At 42.4% G+C, this 19,231-nt stretch overlaps 1 protein-coding gene across 3 annotated transcripts in view; it reads right to left on the bottom strand.

Moving 5' to 3' along the window:
• Positions 1–329: 329 nt before the first annotated feature.
• Positions 330–19,231, bottom strand: part of myo10 (myosin X) — a 299,501-nt gene continuing 280,599 nt past the window's right edge. For all 3 annotated transcript variants that reach the window (XM_045693795.1, XM_045693796.1, XM_045693797.1), the window contains 13 exons: positions 17,737–17,830; positions 17,121–17,176; positions 13,513–13,655; positions 13,145–13,336; positions 10,134–10,291; positions 9,811–9,934; positions 9,154–9,451; positions 7,380–7,587; positions 6,989–7,125; positions 5,353–5,473; positions 4,641–5,132; positions 4,035–4,226; positions 330–3,837 (listed from right to left, as the gene is read on the bottom strand). In XM_045693795.1, coding sequence (XP_045549751.1) covers positions 3,727–3,837; positions 4,035–4,226; positions 4,641–5,132; positions 5,353–5,473; positions 6,989–7,125; positions 7,380–7,587; positions 9,154–9,451; positions 9,811–9,934; positions 10,134–10,291; positions 13,145–13,336; positions 13,513–13,655; positions 17,121–17,176; positions 17,737–17,830 — 2,326 coding nt within the window. In that variant the 3' untranslated portion in view covers positions 330–3,726. The remainder of the gene's footprint in view (positions 3,838–4,034; positions 4,227–4,640; positions 5,133–5,352; positions 5,474–6,988; positions 7,126–7,379; positions 7,588–9,153; positions 9,452–9,810; positions 9,935–10,133; positions 10,292–13,144; positions 13,337–13,512; positions 13,656–17,120; positions 17,177–17,736; positions 17,831–19,231) is intronic.

The following is a 19,231-nucleotide window of genomic DNA, read 5'->3' as shown; positions in this document are numbered from 1 at the left end:
GGATTTTTTAGCCTTACGATTTTGTTTTATGATATTGGTTGGTTGGATATATATACAATTTTCCTTGATGCTTGAACCACTTCATTAACGTTGTACGGGGGAAACATCCATGAGCAATGTGTAGCAACCACCTGGGTGATGCCATGGTAGCCATTATGCACCAGACAGCTCACACATCAGCTATCACAGTGCAGAGATGAGGAGAGTGAATCATGACAATGAATTTATTTGTGTCATTTCTGTCTGATTACAAGTTAGTCAGATTGTCTCCTCTAATCCTGAATACTGTTAAAATACACATAAAATAACTCAAAACACAGACACCTGAGTAAATAAGTATTCATTTATTGCTAGAATCATCCTTTAATAGATAACACAGCTAATACAAATGAAAAAAAAGATACACCGACCGTTGTTATACTTTCACTGTAAGCTTTGAAATTGACTTTGGGAGAAAAATAACATGGTTATCTCATATATTTCTTTGTGGTTCATTTTATAGACGTTTGAAACCAAATCCATTGAAAAAGAACAGGTGTACATAATATACAAGGCACTGAGTAAGGATCCTGCATATCTTTGGGTGGAGCTACCGCCCGCGGAGTTCCAGTGAAATGCTGTGGGGTGTCGCTTTTATATTAAAGCAACCTTGCAGGAACTTTACGAGAACTTTGCTGGTAGAGGGAAATAATGAAGCACCTTCCAAGCTGGAGATCTTTGAGTATGTACTGCTATGTGTTTTTTGTCCAGATGTTTAAAGTAAACGTGATTATTTTGGACCAAGCTGCCCTAACGACATTATAATACACTAAGCTTTCTAAGCTACTCCTAACATTTTTGGCCAATTTTCCGAATTTTTGTTTTATTTCTAGATTTTTGTGTTTGGAATGGCACTGTTGCTATTGCATCATGTCAATGCCATTATGAAGTAATTTCACTCCCAAGGCAAAGCCTATAAAAGCACGGGTCCAGCTACTCAGTGGGTATAGCAATAATCATGCCCAGACACAGACGATCTACTTCTCGCCCAGTCCGCAGGAGGTGTAAAGAACTCTCCTCTTGTGGAAGGAGAAGTTAGGTCCCTTCCCTTACTAGCCCATCAGGTAAGTGTCCTTTGGGCTGCAAAGCTCACGAGGCAAGTCTTCTAAATAAAAATGAGGACTTTAAACTAACTACGACCTACAGTACGTTCAATCAGATCAAGTGTTAACTGGCAATAGCAGACATCCACATAGTGGATGTTTTGGCGGTGTTGGAGGTGGAACTGCATTGGAGCCATAAATCGGTCAGCAGTTGCTCTTGTGATCATTGTCATGAAGCCACACCCGCCCCACTCATGTTAGAAGTTCTGAACGAGAATGTCTAGGTTATATAGAAATGCTTACCCTCAAATTGAAAAAAAATCCTCATTCATTTAATGATTTATCATCCTATTTGAGGTGTAGATTACATCTCACATTCCAGTGTTCGAACTTGTAAACACAGATGCATATGGGATTTCTGTTCATGCGACTCTGCAGCAAATGGCGATGTACGCTTTAGGAGAAATGCTGGGATCCAATTCTTTATTTGACAGCTCCAATACGGCGCCACCTCCGACACAGCAAAAACAACCGCTATGCGGATGTTGGCTAAAGCGGATCTGATTCAAAGGAGCTCTGAGGCTAGGATTCAATCAGATCAAGCGTGAACAGGCGACAGCTGACACCTGCATAGCTGGTGTTTTGGCGGTGTCTGAGGTGTAACTACATTAAGAGCTGTCAAGCCACAATAAGGATCTATAATCAGCCTAATGGAGGTGTAAAGGCTGCATGGGATTATTACTAATGCGACTCGGTCCATCCAATGGCAATTTCCACAATAGCCTACTGCACAGAGCTGCTTGTGGATTTGATGTGGTTCTAGCTCCAACATAGCCAAAACAACCGATATGCAAATGTCGGTTAAAGCGGATCTGATTAAATTGGGCCCTTTCTCTTTTAAATATTTTCAATTTTTGGGGGTTTGGATTGGCACTGCTATGGGAGATGATGCTGTCATAAAGCATTTGATGTAAGTTAAGATAATTTTAATTGACTGGACATTCCTAATTACCATGGCAATTAGGCATCACAATAGTAATATTACATTTGCAACATGCAGTACAGTATAAACTGCACTGCTACGCTTATAGTCTATGGCAGGCAGTGGATAAAATCTTCGACAGTATCTCATGATGACCCGCTGCCCTGTTTACCCCCAACTCTTAAAAGTGAGGTATATAATGAGTTAAATAAGCACGAGTCAAATAAGCACTAGGCCTAAAATCCTTTCAAATAATGCTGTCAAATAAAGCGAGGTATATTATGAGTCAAATAAGCACTAGGCCTGAAACATAGTCCTTGTAGACACACTGGAGAGGTGGAAATTCCACTTCCACGCTTTGAAGTGGTCGCGTCCATGCAAACTACAAATTTTAGCAGGTCCCTTCACTCAAAACGTTATATTTTTGGGGCAGCTAAAACTCTGATTTGGTCAAACGGTACAATACTGATTCCTGCATAAAAGTGTTTGCCTTGCCCCTGCTTCTCCCCGTGTGCTCCGAGTAGTCTAGATGGAGAGAAAGGAAGAGAAGAATGCAATAATTGTGGAGCATTTAAAAATCCAATCACAAGAAGAAACCGTAGGCTACTATTGGGGTTTTGGTTTTGAGTTTCCCCAGTGATTAGCCCCAAGTGTGATAGCCTATTTGTACACAAAAGTACATTTTTCTCTATTAAACAAAATATATCTGCAATTCTGAAGCCCTATTTTGACAGTAATATTCTAGCAACAATAGCCTAATTGCCAATCCAAAATTCATACCAATTACTCACTGGTTTAGGTATGCCTATTTCACATCAAAATCTATTTATCATGCATTCCTGCTTGGACATGTTAGATGACACAACTTGAGTTGAGAAAATTGGTATACCCAGAGACCAGAAAGCTGAACAAATGTTTTATATGTAGGAGGGGGAGATTTTCATTAAATCAAATAATTAAGTTCCATTGATTTACCGTTTGTAAGGATGGGGTGCCGCTAAGCAGTCTGCTATTTTAAGGGTTTATTTCAAGTACTTTGAACCCTTACATCACTGTTAATGTTCACCTTTCAACAATCATTATATATTTAAAAATAATTTGTGTATTGAGTTGCATATTTCCATTTCTTGACAATAAAAGAAATGGTTCCTTAACAACCGGCAGGCCCCGAGTATTCCAAAGCTTAGAAGTGGGCGTCTAATTAAGGTTTCATCCATTAGAAGAACCAAACATGGTACTCATGAATTGGTAGAAGTTTCTCCTAACCGCTGGTCCAGGGCCCGATTTTTTTTTTATCTGGGGTTTGGGGTTAGGTAATCTGATCCTAGATCTGTGGTTAGGGACAACTTCTACCTTGAGCCCTTATACATTCTGACTGGCCATGCCCCAACTCCGCACACTCATAGGAACCACCCCAGTAACACTAGTCTCACCCTGTAACAAAAGCCCTTGTAATGGTAGCATGTTAGCATCTTAGCATAAGAAAGACAAAGCTAGCTGGTTAGCAATAAGAGCCATGAGAAAGTCAGTCTGGCCCAGAGTGTTCAAAATCACATTTCTCCAAAACATTGAGGGAAAGGTGTCCTGACAAGGCTGTCGCAGGACTCAACCTCCCCCAGCCCTCTGCTAAGTGATGAAAGGTGAAAGGTCTTGGACGACACCTCACCAGGTGCTACACTGGCTACCGTAGCTGCTGATGGATGCAGAGTTGCTGTAGCGCTTTTTTACGATCATGCTAATGTATGCTTTCATCAGCTTGGCAATGTCCATAACCTGGGGAAAGAGTGAAGGAGGCGCGGTTAGGACCTTACAGTTGACACAGTCGCTGTATAACAGAAAATGGTTTGCAACACTTTCTATGGACGTATAATTATAATACCGTGTACCATTTAAAAACATTCCATTACCACCATGGCTCCTTATAACAGCCTATATAATGCACAAATGGGATCATGGGTGGCTTAACATACCAGACTGGTCTCGAAGAGCAGTTCGCGGCCCTCCACGGCTATTTTGTAGGCATTTGGCAGTGGGGCCCCAAAAGAAAGGATGAGCTCATAGGGGAAGACCTCCAGGGGCCAGGGTTCGCCACGCTTATACACCGAGATGGCCTCCCTGCTCACCCCCAGCCACAGCTCCACTGGGAAGGCCCCGTCACAGGACTAGGAAAGGAGACAAGAAGGAGACATGGTATGAGTAGGAGAAATGGGTCAATGATGGTGATAGATTCACTTCTAGAGTTTTCCATTTCGGTCCGGATCTGGGCGTTATTTTTTTGTTTCAGTCCAACACTATTCATCCTTATCAAGCCCTTGAATCAGGATTGTGTTCACAAGGCACTAAATGTAAGAAAACGGACTGAATCAACAGGGAAATACAAATCAATTCGTTTTCCGGATTTTATAAAAAAAAAATAATTCCATTGTGTACCCTAATGAACACAACCTAGGTGTGATAGTGGTAGAGTAGACCAAAAATGCGAAATGACTGAGGGTCCCAGACGAAACGGGTTAAGAAACCCTGTGCTAAATGTCTAAAATTGAAATGTAAACCACTATTTGGTAAGGGCCACTCACCTCCACTTCGAAGAGCGTGGATCCGTAGCCGGGCCACTCTTTGACCAGTGCCATGTACTTCACCATGGCCAGCTCCTGGTTCATCCCCTGCAGCTTCTTCCACTTGTCCACCAGGCTGGCTCGTGCTGCCGCTATCTCCTCCCTCATCCAGGCCTCGAGCGTGTTCTCCTCCTCCAACTTCTGGCGGCTCATTGAGCCGCTCCTGAAACTACGCCTTAGCGTTCCCTCCAGGAAGCTGGAGCGCTTCTTCTCCGAGGTTCCATCGGAACGGTCCACCACTGACCCCATGCCCAAACCAGTGGCCGGGGAGAAAGTCTTGGCAGAATTTTGGATGCGGGCACGCAACCGAGTCATAGGGAACACCTGAGACATTTCGGGCACGGTAGCTTGGGGGTTGTAGTCTCCGAGGAGGTATTGTAGTCTCAGGGCGGCCAGGAACTGAAGGGTCTCCTCCGGGGCTGGGTAATGGCCTCTGATCACCGCCTCATGGGCCTGGAGGAGGACAAGAGAAAGAGAGAGGAGGAAAGAGGAAAAAGAGGGGGGGAAAGTGAAAGAGATTTGTCTTTGACAAGCTGTTATCATCAGATTAACATTTAGACTGGCAGACACACAGCCAACACAACAATTACGGATCTTGATCATTTAAAGTCTGTAGACTGACTGACAGACAGACAGAAAGTGTGGATGGATGTTTTTTTTCGCTGGTTCATACCTGCTCAAACATGAAGGCAAACTCAACACAGTCCTTGGGTACATTATCTGTGTCTAAGAAGCAGTAAAGCTTAAAATAGAACTTCCAGCCTGTCTTGGTCTCATCTTGACTTGCAGAGAGCCTGGAAAAGATGAGTGAGTGTTACTAGTACTGTTCAGACTCTCACACACACACACACACACACACACTCACACCAGTTAAGGGCAGTCAGGGTAGGCTAATAAAATAGGTGTTAAAAGAAAGAAAAAAAGAATTGCCATCCCTTTTGGTTATCTAATGTTTTTTCTCAATGTTTTGCCCAAAATACCAACATTTGCTGAAACAACATCAAAATCGATCATTGATCTAGTCAAATCGTTGACATGCGCAGCCATTCCTTACTCCACTCAATGCATAGGCCTTGCTGTTTATACTAGCTTCATTTGTTGCATTGAGCAGAGTTCATATTTTGTGCATTCATATTGTCTTTAAAGCTTAAACATTATTTGGGCGTGTCTACATCATTTGGCGTGCATCCCTTCAACGGAGTAAAAAAACTAGCTAGTGAGCAAAAACAACCTGACAAAATGGACACTATACAGCACCTAAAAGAAATTCCAAGTTGGTGTAGGCTACGTCATAACAGGGAGTGGTATCAGAGGAAGGGACAGAAAATCATCTGATCATCTAAACAAGAGTGGTATGAACAAAAGGACTGGCTGAATGGCTGCGCTACCTTTAGCTGCCTGTGCTGTTTCAGCTTTGCAACAGGGTACAACAGAAGGCTGCTACTGCGACCTCAACAAACTGATGAACTCATCAAACACGAAAAATCTGCATCGCACATCCAACACCAGATCACGGATCGATCTGCCGTTAAATGAGCAGCGAAAAACAACATGTCACCATGCACAATCCAAGGTAGCATAAAGGCAAACCGTGAGATTTTCAAGAAGGACCTTAGAGAGAGCAACATGTTTAGGGAAACAAGAGTTAGTATTTCGGGGTAATGATGAACCCAGACACTTGGGTGTTTCGGGTAGACCTATATCAAACAGAATACAGAAGGATTTGATTGAAGCAGTCAGTGATTTAAGGACAGACGAATGGACCTAATGTACAAGTAAAGGTGGGACTAAATGCATTTTCTTTTGCAATTTGCGGGTCAGGCTACTGTTGAATGAATATGAGAATAACGGTTTATTGGTGTATTCAAACTTGTAAAACGTAATCAGTGTGTGTGAAATGACCTGTGCCCACAAACCGTCTCCTGGCTTGTCCACAAACGGAAAGAATTATAGCTGGCTAGACAAAGATGCTGTCCTTTGAGCACCACAGAGTTAACCTGCGCCATCGCTATCCATTCATCAGTGCTGAATCCTCAGATACCGTTATAAAATATTTTCCTTTGTAGCTTACTTTTCTCATTTTCGCCATTGTTTGGTCGAGTTTGCTTTGTTTATCTTGATAAAGTAAGTAATATTTTTGATTTCTGCCTTTTATTTCAATGTAGATTTATTGTTGGAGCTATCTGTTGTATGGTAAACTTGAGCTTCATAAAGGTTTATTATTGAGTAAATCTGGCTTTGATAATATACTCAGCCACCAAACTCACCGCACGTCACTGTCACACATACACTTCATCACACAAACGTACTTTTCAAACTTGGCAAGAACGTCAGCCACCACTGTGCGGCTCTCAATGGCTTTGTCAGTGGTGTCATTGTGCTCAAACAGGGCGAACATGTTCCTGCTGTCCTCCATGGCCAAGCCCCGTATTAGCTTCTCCACCACCTGGGGGACACACACACAGTTATCAACTGTGAAGTAAGCGACAAAACAAATGAGTCAAAGTAACAAAAACGGGACAAAAAAGTAAACTTTTCGCATTTTACGGTGGTTATCTTCAGCTAACTTACCTTCAGCTAACTGTAGACAGATATGTTTTATTTTGTTTAAGGTTATTGCAGTCCTTTACCCATTACCATTGCCTTTAGATCACCACAACCCTAAACTCCCAACTTGTTTCCCCCCCCCCCGGCTCTCACCTCTCCGGCGGTGGTGTGAGAGTTGATGGTGATTTTGCAGGAGCCTCCGCCATGGCAGTGCACCGTGGTGGTCATATCCTGGCGCGCCACCACTGCCCGGATCTCCTCCTGGGAGGGTACGTACTCCCGGCCACGCGTCTTCCTCAGGGAATCCAGGCCGAATGAGGCGTAGCGTTCTATCTCCATGCCCGGGAAGAGCTCCCGAGTCCTGGAGGAGGAACAGAGGGGGAGCCCTGTTATGCTGGTGCTTTTGTTGAGTTTTAAGGCTCTCCGATACTAATGAAGTATTACTTTCATGACCTGGAAATAACTATTTCAGGATGCGCTTTACCAGATGTGAATTCCACCTGACCTGCTAGCTCCCACCATATTTTACGTCTATGAATGTGACGTGGTCATTTGGTAACACTTTATATGAAGGGGGTATACATAATGCCCTCATAACATCTTTATGAAACTATTCATGACCCCTTTGTGAATGCTGCGGTATCATTCATAACAACCTTCATAACACATTTATTCAACATCATTCATAAGAAACCTTCAAAATAAATGTCATTTTTTCAATCATTCCAGTAGAAAAATCTAGTGGGAGTGAGCCTGATGGTTGTCGGTGTTACTTACTGGGTTAGTCCTGCACACCACAAGACTGTCTTAGCCTCTGCTGAGCTAAAGCCAAGGCATTAACTTCAGGTCTCAACATGTTACAATGACATCAATTGCTCTGGTGCCATCCAGACCTGGGATCAAATAGTACTTTTTGGACTATTCCAATGGTTCCATTGTGCCAGGCAAGCTCAATAATCATCAAGCACAGCTAGTTAGAGCAGCCTTTCTCAAACCTCTCCTCAGGAATCCCCAGACGTATTTGAACTATTCCAGAGCTAGCAAACCTGATTCAATTGGTCAACTGATCATAAAGCCCTTACCTAATTGAATCAGGTGTGCTAGTTTGAGGTTACAACAAAACTGTGAAATGTCTGGGGGCCCCCGAGGAGAGGTTTGAGAAGCACTATAGTATTTGAAATACACTATTTACACCGAGGTCTGATTCCAACCCCTAGGCAGGTTTTCTTGCAAGTTTTCACTCCTACCTTGTACTTGATTGATCAATTAAGGTCATTGATTAGTTAGGAACTCTGCTCACCTGATTGTTCAGGTCTTTATTGGGAAATGATTTAAAGGAGATAACAAAAACCAGCAGATACATGGCCCTCAAGGAATTGATTTAGTTAAATAAAGGTTAAATAAAATAAAAATAAAATAAAAAAAATTACATCACCCTGCGGAAATTGAGTTTGACACCTCAGCCTTACTGCCATTGTGGCCCTGAGCAAGTCATATAAACCCCTAAACTGCTACCTGGGTAATACTCCGAGGCTTAGCCAGTGCACCCAGACTGGTGCGTAAATAGTGTGTCAGGAGGTTGGGTACTGTGACAGTAAAAACATGAATTTCTGTTGTACTGATGACTAAAGAGCTATTCGAAGGGACTTTTATTTAAAAATGTTTTATGAATGATGATAAATAAATGTGTTATGACGGTTGTTATGAATAATATTGCAACACTCATAAAGGTGTTATGACTTGTTCCAATAAGGTGTTACCCCATCATATAAAGTGCTACTGCTCATTTAGTAGATGGTTTTATGCTAAGTGTTTTACAATCAGCTATCAAAAATACCCAGCATGTGTGGCCCACAACACTCTGATCCTTCAACAGAAATCAAGACTGACCATATTTCATATTTGCTACAACAATGGGCCCTCTCACCTCTTGAAGTGGAACTTGAGGTACTTGAGGATTCCGCGCGATGGCATGAACGTGCAGCACATGCATGCCAGGATCCTCCAGCAGCACAGGTTCCCAGGGCTGCAGGGCTGTGGGGGGCGAGTGGTCTGTTTGATCAGCTGGCAGTAGAGCTCATCCCTCAGGGGCCTCAGCTCCTGGCCCGTCTGCAGCACACCCTGGATGATGGTCACGGGGTCGGTAACACCCTCCAGGTGCTGCAGCGAGTTGAACATCTTGAGCGCCTCGTCCTGGAGCGTCGTGTAGCCCTTGTTCCTCAGGGCTGCAGAGGGGAAAGGGGGTAGATAAGGGACAATTATAGATATTAACTCAATATTTTCAAAACAGGACATGTCTAATGTACTTATTGTGTGTGTGTGTGTGTGTGTGTGTGTGTGTGTGTGTGTGTGTGTGTGTGTGTGTGTGTGTGTGTGTGTGTGTGTGTGTGTGTAATAGAGTGTGTTTAGGGGAGAGGGAAGAGGTTACTGTCAGTTGGTGTAAAGTGAGAGAGAGAGGGAGAGTGTGTGTGAGAGAAAGAGAGATACGTGTGTGCATGTAGAGGGAAAGAAAGAGGTTGCTATCAGTTGGTGATGTGGGTGAGGGAGGGAGCGGGTGCATAATGAAAGGAGCATGCGATCTTACAGCTGATGTGGATGTCTCCGTAGGGCAGGGGCAGCAGTGGCGAGTGGAGCGGGTGGTGACTGTAGCGCAGGATGGGGTTCCTCTTATAGATTTGCTCCACCACCTCGGAGTTCAGACAGTTCTCCTATGGATACAGAATGACATGAGAATCACATCGGCGAGGAGTAAAGGACGCTTCAATCTAATTATTTCTCGCAATAAATCTATCACTATTATTTAAATACACATAATCATGGCTGTCATAGATGTTCCTATTTTGCACTTGGATGTTTCCAGAGTGACTTAGTTTTTCAGGAACTTTTATTTAAAAATGATTGAAAAACCTTGATGTCCTGGATGAGCTTCTGGGTGGGGGTGTTGATGGGGGCCTTGGTGTCGATGACATTCTGCATGGCACTGGCCCAGCGCGTGGACTCGTTCAGGAGCTTGGTGTAGAGACGGTACGAGTGCTTCCGGCCGTAAACTGTGACGTTCCAGTAACCTGGGAAATGAAAAATGTCATTTATTTTCAGTAATTCTAGTAGAGTGGAGGATTTAAAATTACATTTACTGAAAATGTATGAATTCAGTGTCAGTTGTTTTAGATATCATCTAGATCCAGGCCTATATGATCAGGGCTATTTTCTAAGTAAGATCAACATGAATCCTTTTAACATTAAACCTGTCTTTGTATTTTATGAAAACAGAAAAAAGTATGCTTTTTAGTTAAACAGAAAAATGTAAGAGTATCTTAAGTAAGAGTATCTTAAGTATAATCTCCTTCTGATTGTACGTAGACTATACATTTACATAAATCTGTTTTGGTTATAAAAAAAATATATTTGTTTAGTTTTTCCCCAAATTCAGTTCTCTCAGTTTTGTTTTTCTAAGTTTCTATTTTCCAATTTTTTCATGTTTTTGCTCTCAATCACACAGCAAAATTGGAAGTCCACATCAGGAGACCACTTTTTAGGTCTGTGAAAATGTATGAAGGCAGTTTTGTGCTTACCAAAAAAAGTGGTTAAATGTGTAAAAATAACAAAAAACTAAATATGAGCATTCTTATGTCTCCTAGATAAAGGACAAACACTTCAAAACCTTGTTTTTTATGTTGTTGTTTTTTATGTCTTTTTTGCCATTTATGAATGTGTTAGTCAATGTGTTTCTCTGGGCTATAGTAGTAAAGGCCATATTCAATATTGTATCCCCCCAAAAAATAAATACCTTTTTTTGATACCTAAAGGGGTCCTAAAATTCAAAATCAAATAGCTAAATTATTCAAATTATGAAATTATCCAAATTAAAACAATTCCATATGTCAGCTAAGAACCCCCCCAACGTCTTTCAAGAATGAAATGTTAACTAGCCTATGCCTACCTGGCAGAATGATATCATGATTATTTTCAACAATCCAGAGACCATTTTTTTACAAACTCCATCTCATGTGCTACAGAAACACCTCAAACCAAACAACAGTCCTAAGTGCCTGTACACTGGAATTAAAGGGGAACTACACAAACTACACACTTGGAATAAATAAAAAAAATCTCAGTGGTCTCCTGATGTGGTTTAAGCATTATTATGGATTTACAACATCCAATTTTGTTGTTTTACTATTAAAAAAGTGTGACTTCAACAGCCAAAATCTGAATAAGGGAAAAATCAGAAACCGGTGAATTTCTGACTCAGTTGACAGCCTAATTTATCTTTTAAATAGTAGGCCTACTATTATCCTACTTGCACAGTACAGCTTGGGTTGACCTGACTGTTAAAGACCAATATGGGATTCATAATTTTAGGTGTGTGTCACTGTTTCTCATTGCATTTTTCACACAGGGAACCTGTCCTTCACCGTGTGGGCTGTTTGGGACATTTTGGGAGTATACCCACTTCTCCACCACTACACTGCTTTTAGATGCACGCGCAAATACAGCCAAACATGCTGCAACTTGTTTTCTTGTTACTTCTGTGGCGAACTCACAAACTGCCCGTTCTCTGTCTTCACAGCAACTCACTGACTGGAGGCGAGCAGGTTAAAGAGAACGTCTCTGATTGGATAGAAAGTTAGGGGTGATTCGACTAATGAGCTGTCGGTTATTCTAACTAAAGGGACAAACTAGGGGTGCATAGGGAAATCTAAATATAAAGGCCTTTTCTACAGTGATCTTGTTAGTATGAGATAATAGCAGCATTTCCATGACTACATATTACGACACATCATTGTGTTTTCACACTTTCACTCTCATTTTGGAAAATTCCCCACCCACTTCGACTCTCCAAGCATGTGTAATACAAAATAAAATAAAACAAACAAAATAAACAATCAAAACCCAGAAGAAAAAGGCCCTGCAGGGACGGGACTTCCTCCCTCTGCATATCTGCATCCTAATCAGTGTGGCTACCTCATGGACTGAGTGAAGTGTTTGGAGAAGTGTTTTGTGATAGGTTATATTCCTTCCTTACATACCTGAAGTTTATTTCCAGTTTCACTTGGATGCGTTATTGATTAAGTTTGTCCTCTTTCCTTTTACATATGTATCTGATATGGTTTAGAGCCCTCAAACTCAACTCTGGACCTCGAAGCCAGTTCCACTGCATTTTTCATTGTTCCCCTATAATCAGGGACTGATTTAAACATGGGACACCAGGTGTGTGCAATTTATTATCAGGTAGAACAGGAAACCAGCGTTTTACCTACCATTGCCTAGTTTGTTAGCCATTAGCCTAGCCGTATCCTCTTATACAGGCATTTGTTCTTGAGTATCTACTTATCCTTATATTGCTGTACTGATTTAGATAGGTTTTCTTTATATGGTTTATTTCCCAGAAAACATCCATCCAACTTTCGTCCTTACATCCGTACCATCTTCCTTTACCAACATCGAAGCTTAAAATATCAAGACCAAGAAGACAAACCTGTGTAAAATAAATTGGTCAAAGATTACCCTCCTCTCACCTTGTGTTCCTACAGACTCACCCGTTGTGTTACCTCCCACCCATCCCTTATCAGTTTTATTAAGCTATCTTTCACTCATTCTTACACGAATCGTACTGTCCTGGCTCGGATATTCTCTTTTCACATAGTCCTTTCTAGCAAGGTTCGCACAACTATGATGAAATGCGTAACTAAGCCAGCACAGTACAGCTTGGCTTGGCTTGACTCGGCTCAGCTCAGTAGTGTGAAAAGGCTATCACGTGGATGGGTAACCAAGCCAGCAAAGTACAACACAGCTCGGCTCAGCTCATAGTGTGAAAATGTTATCAGGTGCGTGCGAAACCAGGCCAGCGCGGTAAAATACAGCTTGGCTCAACTCAGTAGTGTGAAAAAGGTATATGTAGCTAATCCAGTTCTAACCTGTCTCCTTGAAGACCTTCTCGTCAGGCTGCACCACTGAGCACAGGCTATTGAGCACCAGGGTGCCCAGCTTGAGGGTGTTGCGCTCCGAGCTTTTATAATAGTCCAGGGAGTTGTGGGTAAGCAGGAACCAGCGCTTCTTCAGCTTCAGAGAGGCTCTGCTGCTGTTCTTCATCTCCTTGTGGAGCCAGCCTAACGAGGCAGATATTTTTACCGTTTTACAACTCAATCAAAATCAAATATCAACTGAAATGTATCCCTAAAGTTGTAGCTTAATATAATATAACAATCTGGTCAGATATGTTGTAACATAATATAATAACATAATGTCAGACCTCTGGCGTTAATGTAACGTAACAATGTCTGACCTCTGATGATGAACTCCTGTCCCTCCACACGCGTGTCTCCTTTGGAGCGTTGTAGCAACGTTATCCAGTGGTGCATCTCTTCAGGAGTGTCGGCATTGCAGTGTAACACCCTGTTAGCTGTGATCATCACAAAGGAGTTGGTCCTGGGAAGGAAGAGGAGTGAAGTTGGAGATTTAGTTCAACTATGTTTATTTGAATGTATCTTTGTATTTGTATTTATTAAGGATCCCCATTAGCTGCTGGCAAGCCAGCAGCTACTCTTCCTGAGGTCCAGCAACATTAAGACCATTTTAGACAATAAAAAATATTACATGACATTACATTTCATAACACTTTTCACAACACATTAAGTGTGCTCCCTCAGGCCACTACTCTACTATCACATACAGTACCTACAATACAAAATCCATGTGTACGTGTGTGTAGAGTGCGTGTCTTATCATGTGTATGTGTAAGCGTGTGTCTGTGCCTGTGCCTGTGTCTCTTAACAGTCCACGCGGTTCCATAAGGTGTATTTTTATCTGTAGTCATGGCTCTATGTAGTACTGTGCACCTCCCATAGTCTGTTCTGGACTTGGGGATTGTGAAGAGACCTTTGGTGGCATGTCTTGTGGGGTATGCATGGGTGTCCAAGCCAGTAGTTCAAACAGACACCTCGGCATTCAGCATGTCAACACTTATTACAAAAACAAGTAGTGATGAAGTCAGTCTCTCCTCCACATTGAGCCATGAGAGATTTACAAGCATATTATCAATGTTAGCTCTCCGTGTACATTTAAAGGGCCAGCCGTGCTGCTCTGTTCTGAGACAATTCATTTTCAATTCATTTTCCGTCCCTCTTTGTGGCACCTGACCACACGACTGAACAGTTGTACAGCCCCCACACCACAGGTAGTGGTGTGGGGGCTGTGCTTTGGCAAAGTGGGTGGGGATATATCCTGCCTGTTTGGCCCTGTCCGGGGGTATCATCGGATGGGGCCACAGTGTCTTCTGATCCCTCCTGTCTCAGCCTCCAGTATTTATGCTGCAGTAGTTTATGTGTCGGGGGCCTAGGGTCAGTCTGTTACATCTGGAGTATTTCTCTTGTCTTATCCGGTGTCCTGTGTGAATTTAAATATGCTCTCTCTAATTCTCTCTTTCTCTCTTTCTTTCTTTCTCTCGGAGGACCTGAGCCCTAGGACCATGCCTCAGGACTACCTGGCATGATGACTCCTTGCTGTTCCCAGTCCACCTGGCCGTGCTGCTGCTCCAGTTTCAACTGTTCTGCCTGCGGCTATGGAACCCTGACCTGTTCACCGGACGTGCTTGTTGCACCCTCGACAACTACTATGATTATTATTATTTGACCATGCTGGTCATTTATGAACATTTTAACATCTTGACCATGTTCTGTTATAATATCCACCCGGCACAGCCAGAAGAGGACTGGCCACCCCTCATAGCCTGGTTCCTCTCTAGGTTTCTTCCTAGGTTTTTGGCCTTTCTAGGGAGTTTTTCCTAGGGAGTTTTTCCTAGCCACCGTGCTTCTTTCACATGCATTGCTTGCTGTTTGGGGTTTTAGGCTGGGTTTCTGTACAGCACTTTGAGATATCAGCTGATGTACGAAGGGCTATATAAATACATTTGATTTGAAGACAAAACTAGGGCCTGTAGGACCTGCCTTGTTGATAGTGTTGATAAAAAGGAAGAGCATCGCTTTATTATGGAAGACTCTCCCCATCTTAGCTACTGTTATATCAACATGTTTTGACCATGACAATTTACAATCCAGTCACCTCAACTTGCTTAATTTTGACATTATTTATCGCAAGACTTAGTTGAGGTTTAGGGTTAAGTGAAATATTTAGGACAAATGTATTCTTTGAAACCCATTCTGAAACTAACTGCAGCTCTTTGTTAAGTGTTGCCGTGATTTCACTCGATGTAGTAGCTGACGTGTATAGTGTTGAGTCATCCTCATACATAGACCCTAACACCCTCTGTGTTCTGTTAGACAGGTAACTCTTTATCCACAATATAGCAGCGGGTGTAAAGCCATAACACATACCTTTTTCCAGCAGCAGACTATGATCAATAATGTCAAAAGCCACACTGAAGTCTAACAAAACAGCCCCCACAATCTTTTTATCATCAATTTTTCTCAGCCAATCGTCAGTCATTTATCTAAGTGGCGTGCATGTTGAATGTCCTTCCCTATAAGCATGCTAAAAGTCTGTTGTCAATTTTCTTACTGTAAAATAGCATTGTATCTGGTCAAACACATTTTCCAGAAGTGTACTAAGGGTTGGTAACAGGCTGATTGGTCAGCTATTTGAGCCAGTAAAGGGGGCTTTACTCTTCTTGGGTAGCGGAATTAATTTTGCTTCCCTTCAGGCCTGAGGGCACACATTTTCTAGTAGACTTAGATTGAAGGTATGGCAAATAGGAGTGACAATTTCATCAGTAATTTTCCATCCAAGTTGTCAGACTCTGGTGGCTTGTCATTGTTGATATACAACAATACGTTGTTCACTTCTTCCACACTCACTTAACAGAACTCAAAACTACAATGCTTGTTTTTCATTATTTGATCAGTTATACTTGGATGTGTAGTGTCAGCGTTTGTTGCTGGCATGTCACGCCTAAGTTTGCTAATCTTCCCAATGAAAAAAATTATTAAAGTAATTTACAATATCAGTCGGTTTTGTGATGAATGAGCCAACTGGTTCAATGAATGATGGAGCTGAGTTTCCCCTTTTGCCCAAAATGTCATTTAAGGTGCTCCAGAGCTTTAAACTGTCATTTTTTATATAATTTATCTTTGATTCATAGTATAGTTTCTTCTTCATTTTATTCAGTTTAGTCACGATTTCTCAATTTGCAGCACGTTTGCCAATCAGTTGGCAGCCAGACTTATTTACCATTCCTTTTGCCTCGTCCCTCTCAACCATACAATTTTTCAGTTCCTCATCAATCAAAGGGGATTTAACCGTTTTTACAGTCATTTTCTTAATTAATGAGTGCATGCTTATTAGTAACTGGAAAAAGCAATTTCATAAATGTGTCAAGTGCAGCGTCTGGTAGCTCCTCATTACACAACAGACCAACAAATATTCTTTACATCAACAATATAGGAATCACTACAAAATGTATTGTATGACCTCTTATACACTATTAGGCCCAGCCTTTGGAACTGTAGTTTTCTTAGACATGGCTACTATATTGTGATCACTACATCCTATGGATTTGGAAACTGCATGAAAGCACATTTCTGAAACATTAGTAAAGATGTGATCAATACATGTTGATGATTTAGTTCCTGTGCTGTTTGTAACTACCCTGGTAGGTTGACTGATAACCTGGACCAGGTTGCAGGCACTGGTTACAGTTTGAAGCTTTTTTTTTTTATTCTCGCAAGGTGAGGTATTGAAAGGTATTGAAAACTGGGGTGTCAATCATTTTGACCCCTATCTTTTTGAGAAAATAAAGTACTACTTGTTCAACAAATCTCTTTTTCTGAGCAATTGTTTCAGTATAAAATAATATCGTTTCCATTTTTTATGCAATGTAGCTCAGTATTTGGGTGTCCATCATTTTGGACCCCACTGTTGGTGTAACGTGAATCTTACCGTTCAGGGTTGTCTGACGCACAGACTGAATCGATCAAGCCAACATCGAGGGTTCCCTGAGGAGAGAGAGAGAGCCTTTATAAGAGAGAGAATAGATGTCCTTCAACTACCAGTCAGAGCACAAAGTCACTTTACACAAAAGATACGGTTCAGTGTGACTGGGGTTCTGATGTGAGTTTGACCTTCTTCCAACTCCCTAGGTTCTCATTATTTCCCCACATCCACACACACATGCACAAATACACGCACACGTACACACACACACACACACACACACACACACACACACACACACACACACACACACACACACACACACACACACACACACACACACACACACACACACACACACACACACACACACACACACACACACACACACACACACACACACACAAGGAAGAGTAGCCACTGCCTCAGCAACAGCTAATTGGGGATCCTAATAAATACCTGTTCTGAATCAGATGCCATCCCCCAAAAACCACCCCCCCATCTACTCACAATGTTTTCCAGCATTCTGTATACCCAGCTTTCCCTTTACATACTGTATAACCAAAGCTCCCGTATTGAACTCTATTGCCCATCATCCTACTCTTCTTCCTGTAGTACTCACCACTGCGTTCTGGGGGTTGGCTTGTTCGTCGTGCATCTCCCTGATCTCTTGCTCTGTGGAGGTGTGCACCTGGCTGAGCACACTGAACCACTGACTGAAAACACAGAGAAGAGTGTCAGCCAATAGGAACCACAGAAACTACACACAGGAACAATACAACAACAATACAATACATATTTATTGTCCATTAGTTACAGAGAACAACAGAGATGTGTCTTCTGCTCCGTCCTCACCCCTCCAGGGAGCACACATCACACATACAGTTGAGACGAGCACAGGGAAAAGCTGCAGTGCAGCACCCCTGAATGGAGAGCATGTTGTGGGGTTAAGGGCCTTGCTCAAGGGCCCAACAGGGTAATGTCTTGAGGATATAAACCCAGCAGCCCTCCAGTTGCCAGATCAATTCCGCCCCTTGTCCAGCACCCGGCCTGGGATTCGAAACGGCCACCTTTTGACCACAGGTCCAACTCCTTAGCCGTTGGGCTAACTACCACCGAAGAGTGTCAGCCTATAACAGCGGAACAAAGAACTGTAAATCTTGTCTGCGCTGGATTAAAATTTATTTTAATGGTCTGTTACAGGGGTTAAGCCTATCAAACACCTTTTACTAGGGGCGTGTTTGAAATGGAAAACGAAAAGGAGCGATTAAAATGCTATAAGGAATTCATAAAAGCAGTTAAAAGAAGCCATTATGAATGATTATAGCAAGTCTTATGACAGTGGTATGAAAGACCTTAAGGTCTTATGAATTAATTCATAATGCATTATGAACATGTGCGCTCATATAACGGTTCTCTCTTGTGATGCTACCTTTAATAAGAATGGGGGGGCAGTCTGGCCACCCTTCATCTATCCGAGAAGATTCCATCCAGCTATCAAACAGCTTTGCGTTTTAGCCGACTCTTTGCCCTGAACGAGTACCTGAAGAAACTTTGCAACGACAGGAATGTGTCTTTTTGTGACAACTTTGATTTGCTGGGAGCAACCAGCACTTTTTAAAAGAGACAGGATTCACCCTGACCGCAGGGGTTCCAGGATTATTTCCAGCAACGTCAAACTGTTTTAGAGACTGACAGACAGGGTCTGGTTGTGCTCCTGTCCCAGCAACATCAAACTGTTTTAGAGACTGACAGACAGGGTCTGGTAGTGCTCCAGTCCCAGCAACATCAAACTGTTTTAGAGACTGACAGACAGTGTCTGGTAGTGCTCCAGGTCCAGCAACATCAAACTGTTTCAGAGACTGACAGACAGGGTCTGGTAGTGCTCCAGTCCCAGAAACATCAAACTGTTTCAGAGACTGACAGACAGGGTCTGGTAGTCCTCCAGTCCCAGTAACATCAAACTGTTTTAGAGACTGACAGACAGGGTCTGGTAGTCCTCCAGTCCCAGTAACATCAAAATGTTTTAGAGACTGACAGACAGGGTCTGGTAGTTCTCCAGTCCCAGCAACATCAAAATGTTTTAGAGACTGACAGACAGGGTCTGGTAGTGCTCC

The sequence above is a fragment of the Salmo salar genome, chromosome ssa14 (genome assembly GCF_905237065.1).
Source record: "Salmo salar chromosome ssa14, Ssal_v3.1, whole genome shotgun sequence".
NCBI classification, from domain to species: Eukaryota; Metazoa; Chordata; class Actinopteri; order Salmoniformes; family Salmonidae; genus Salmo; species Salmo salar.
This window is presented reverse-complemented; position numbering and strand designations above follow the sequence as displayed.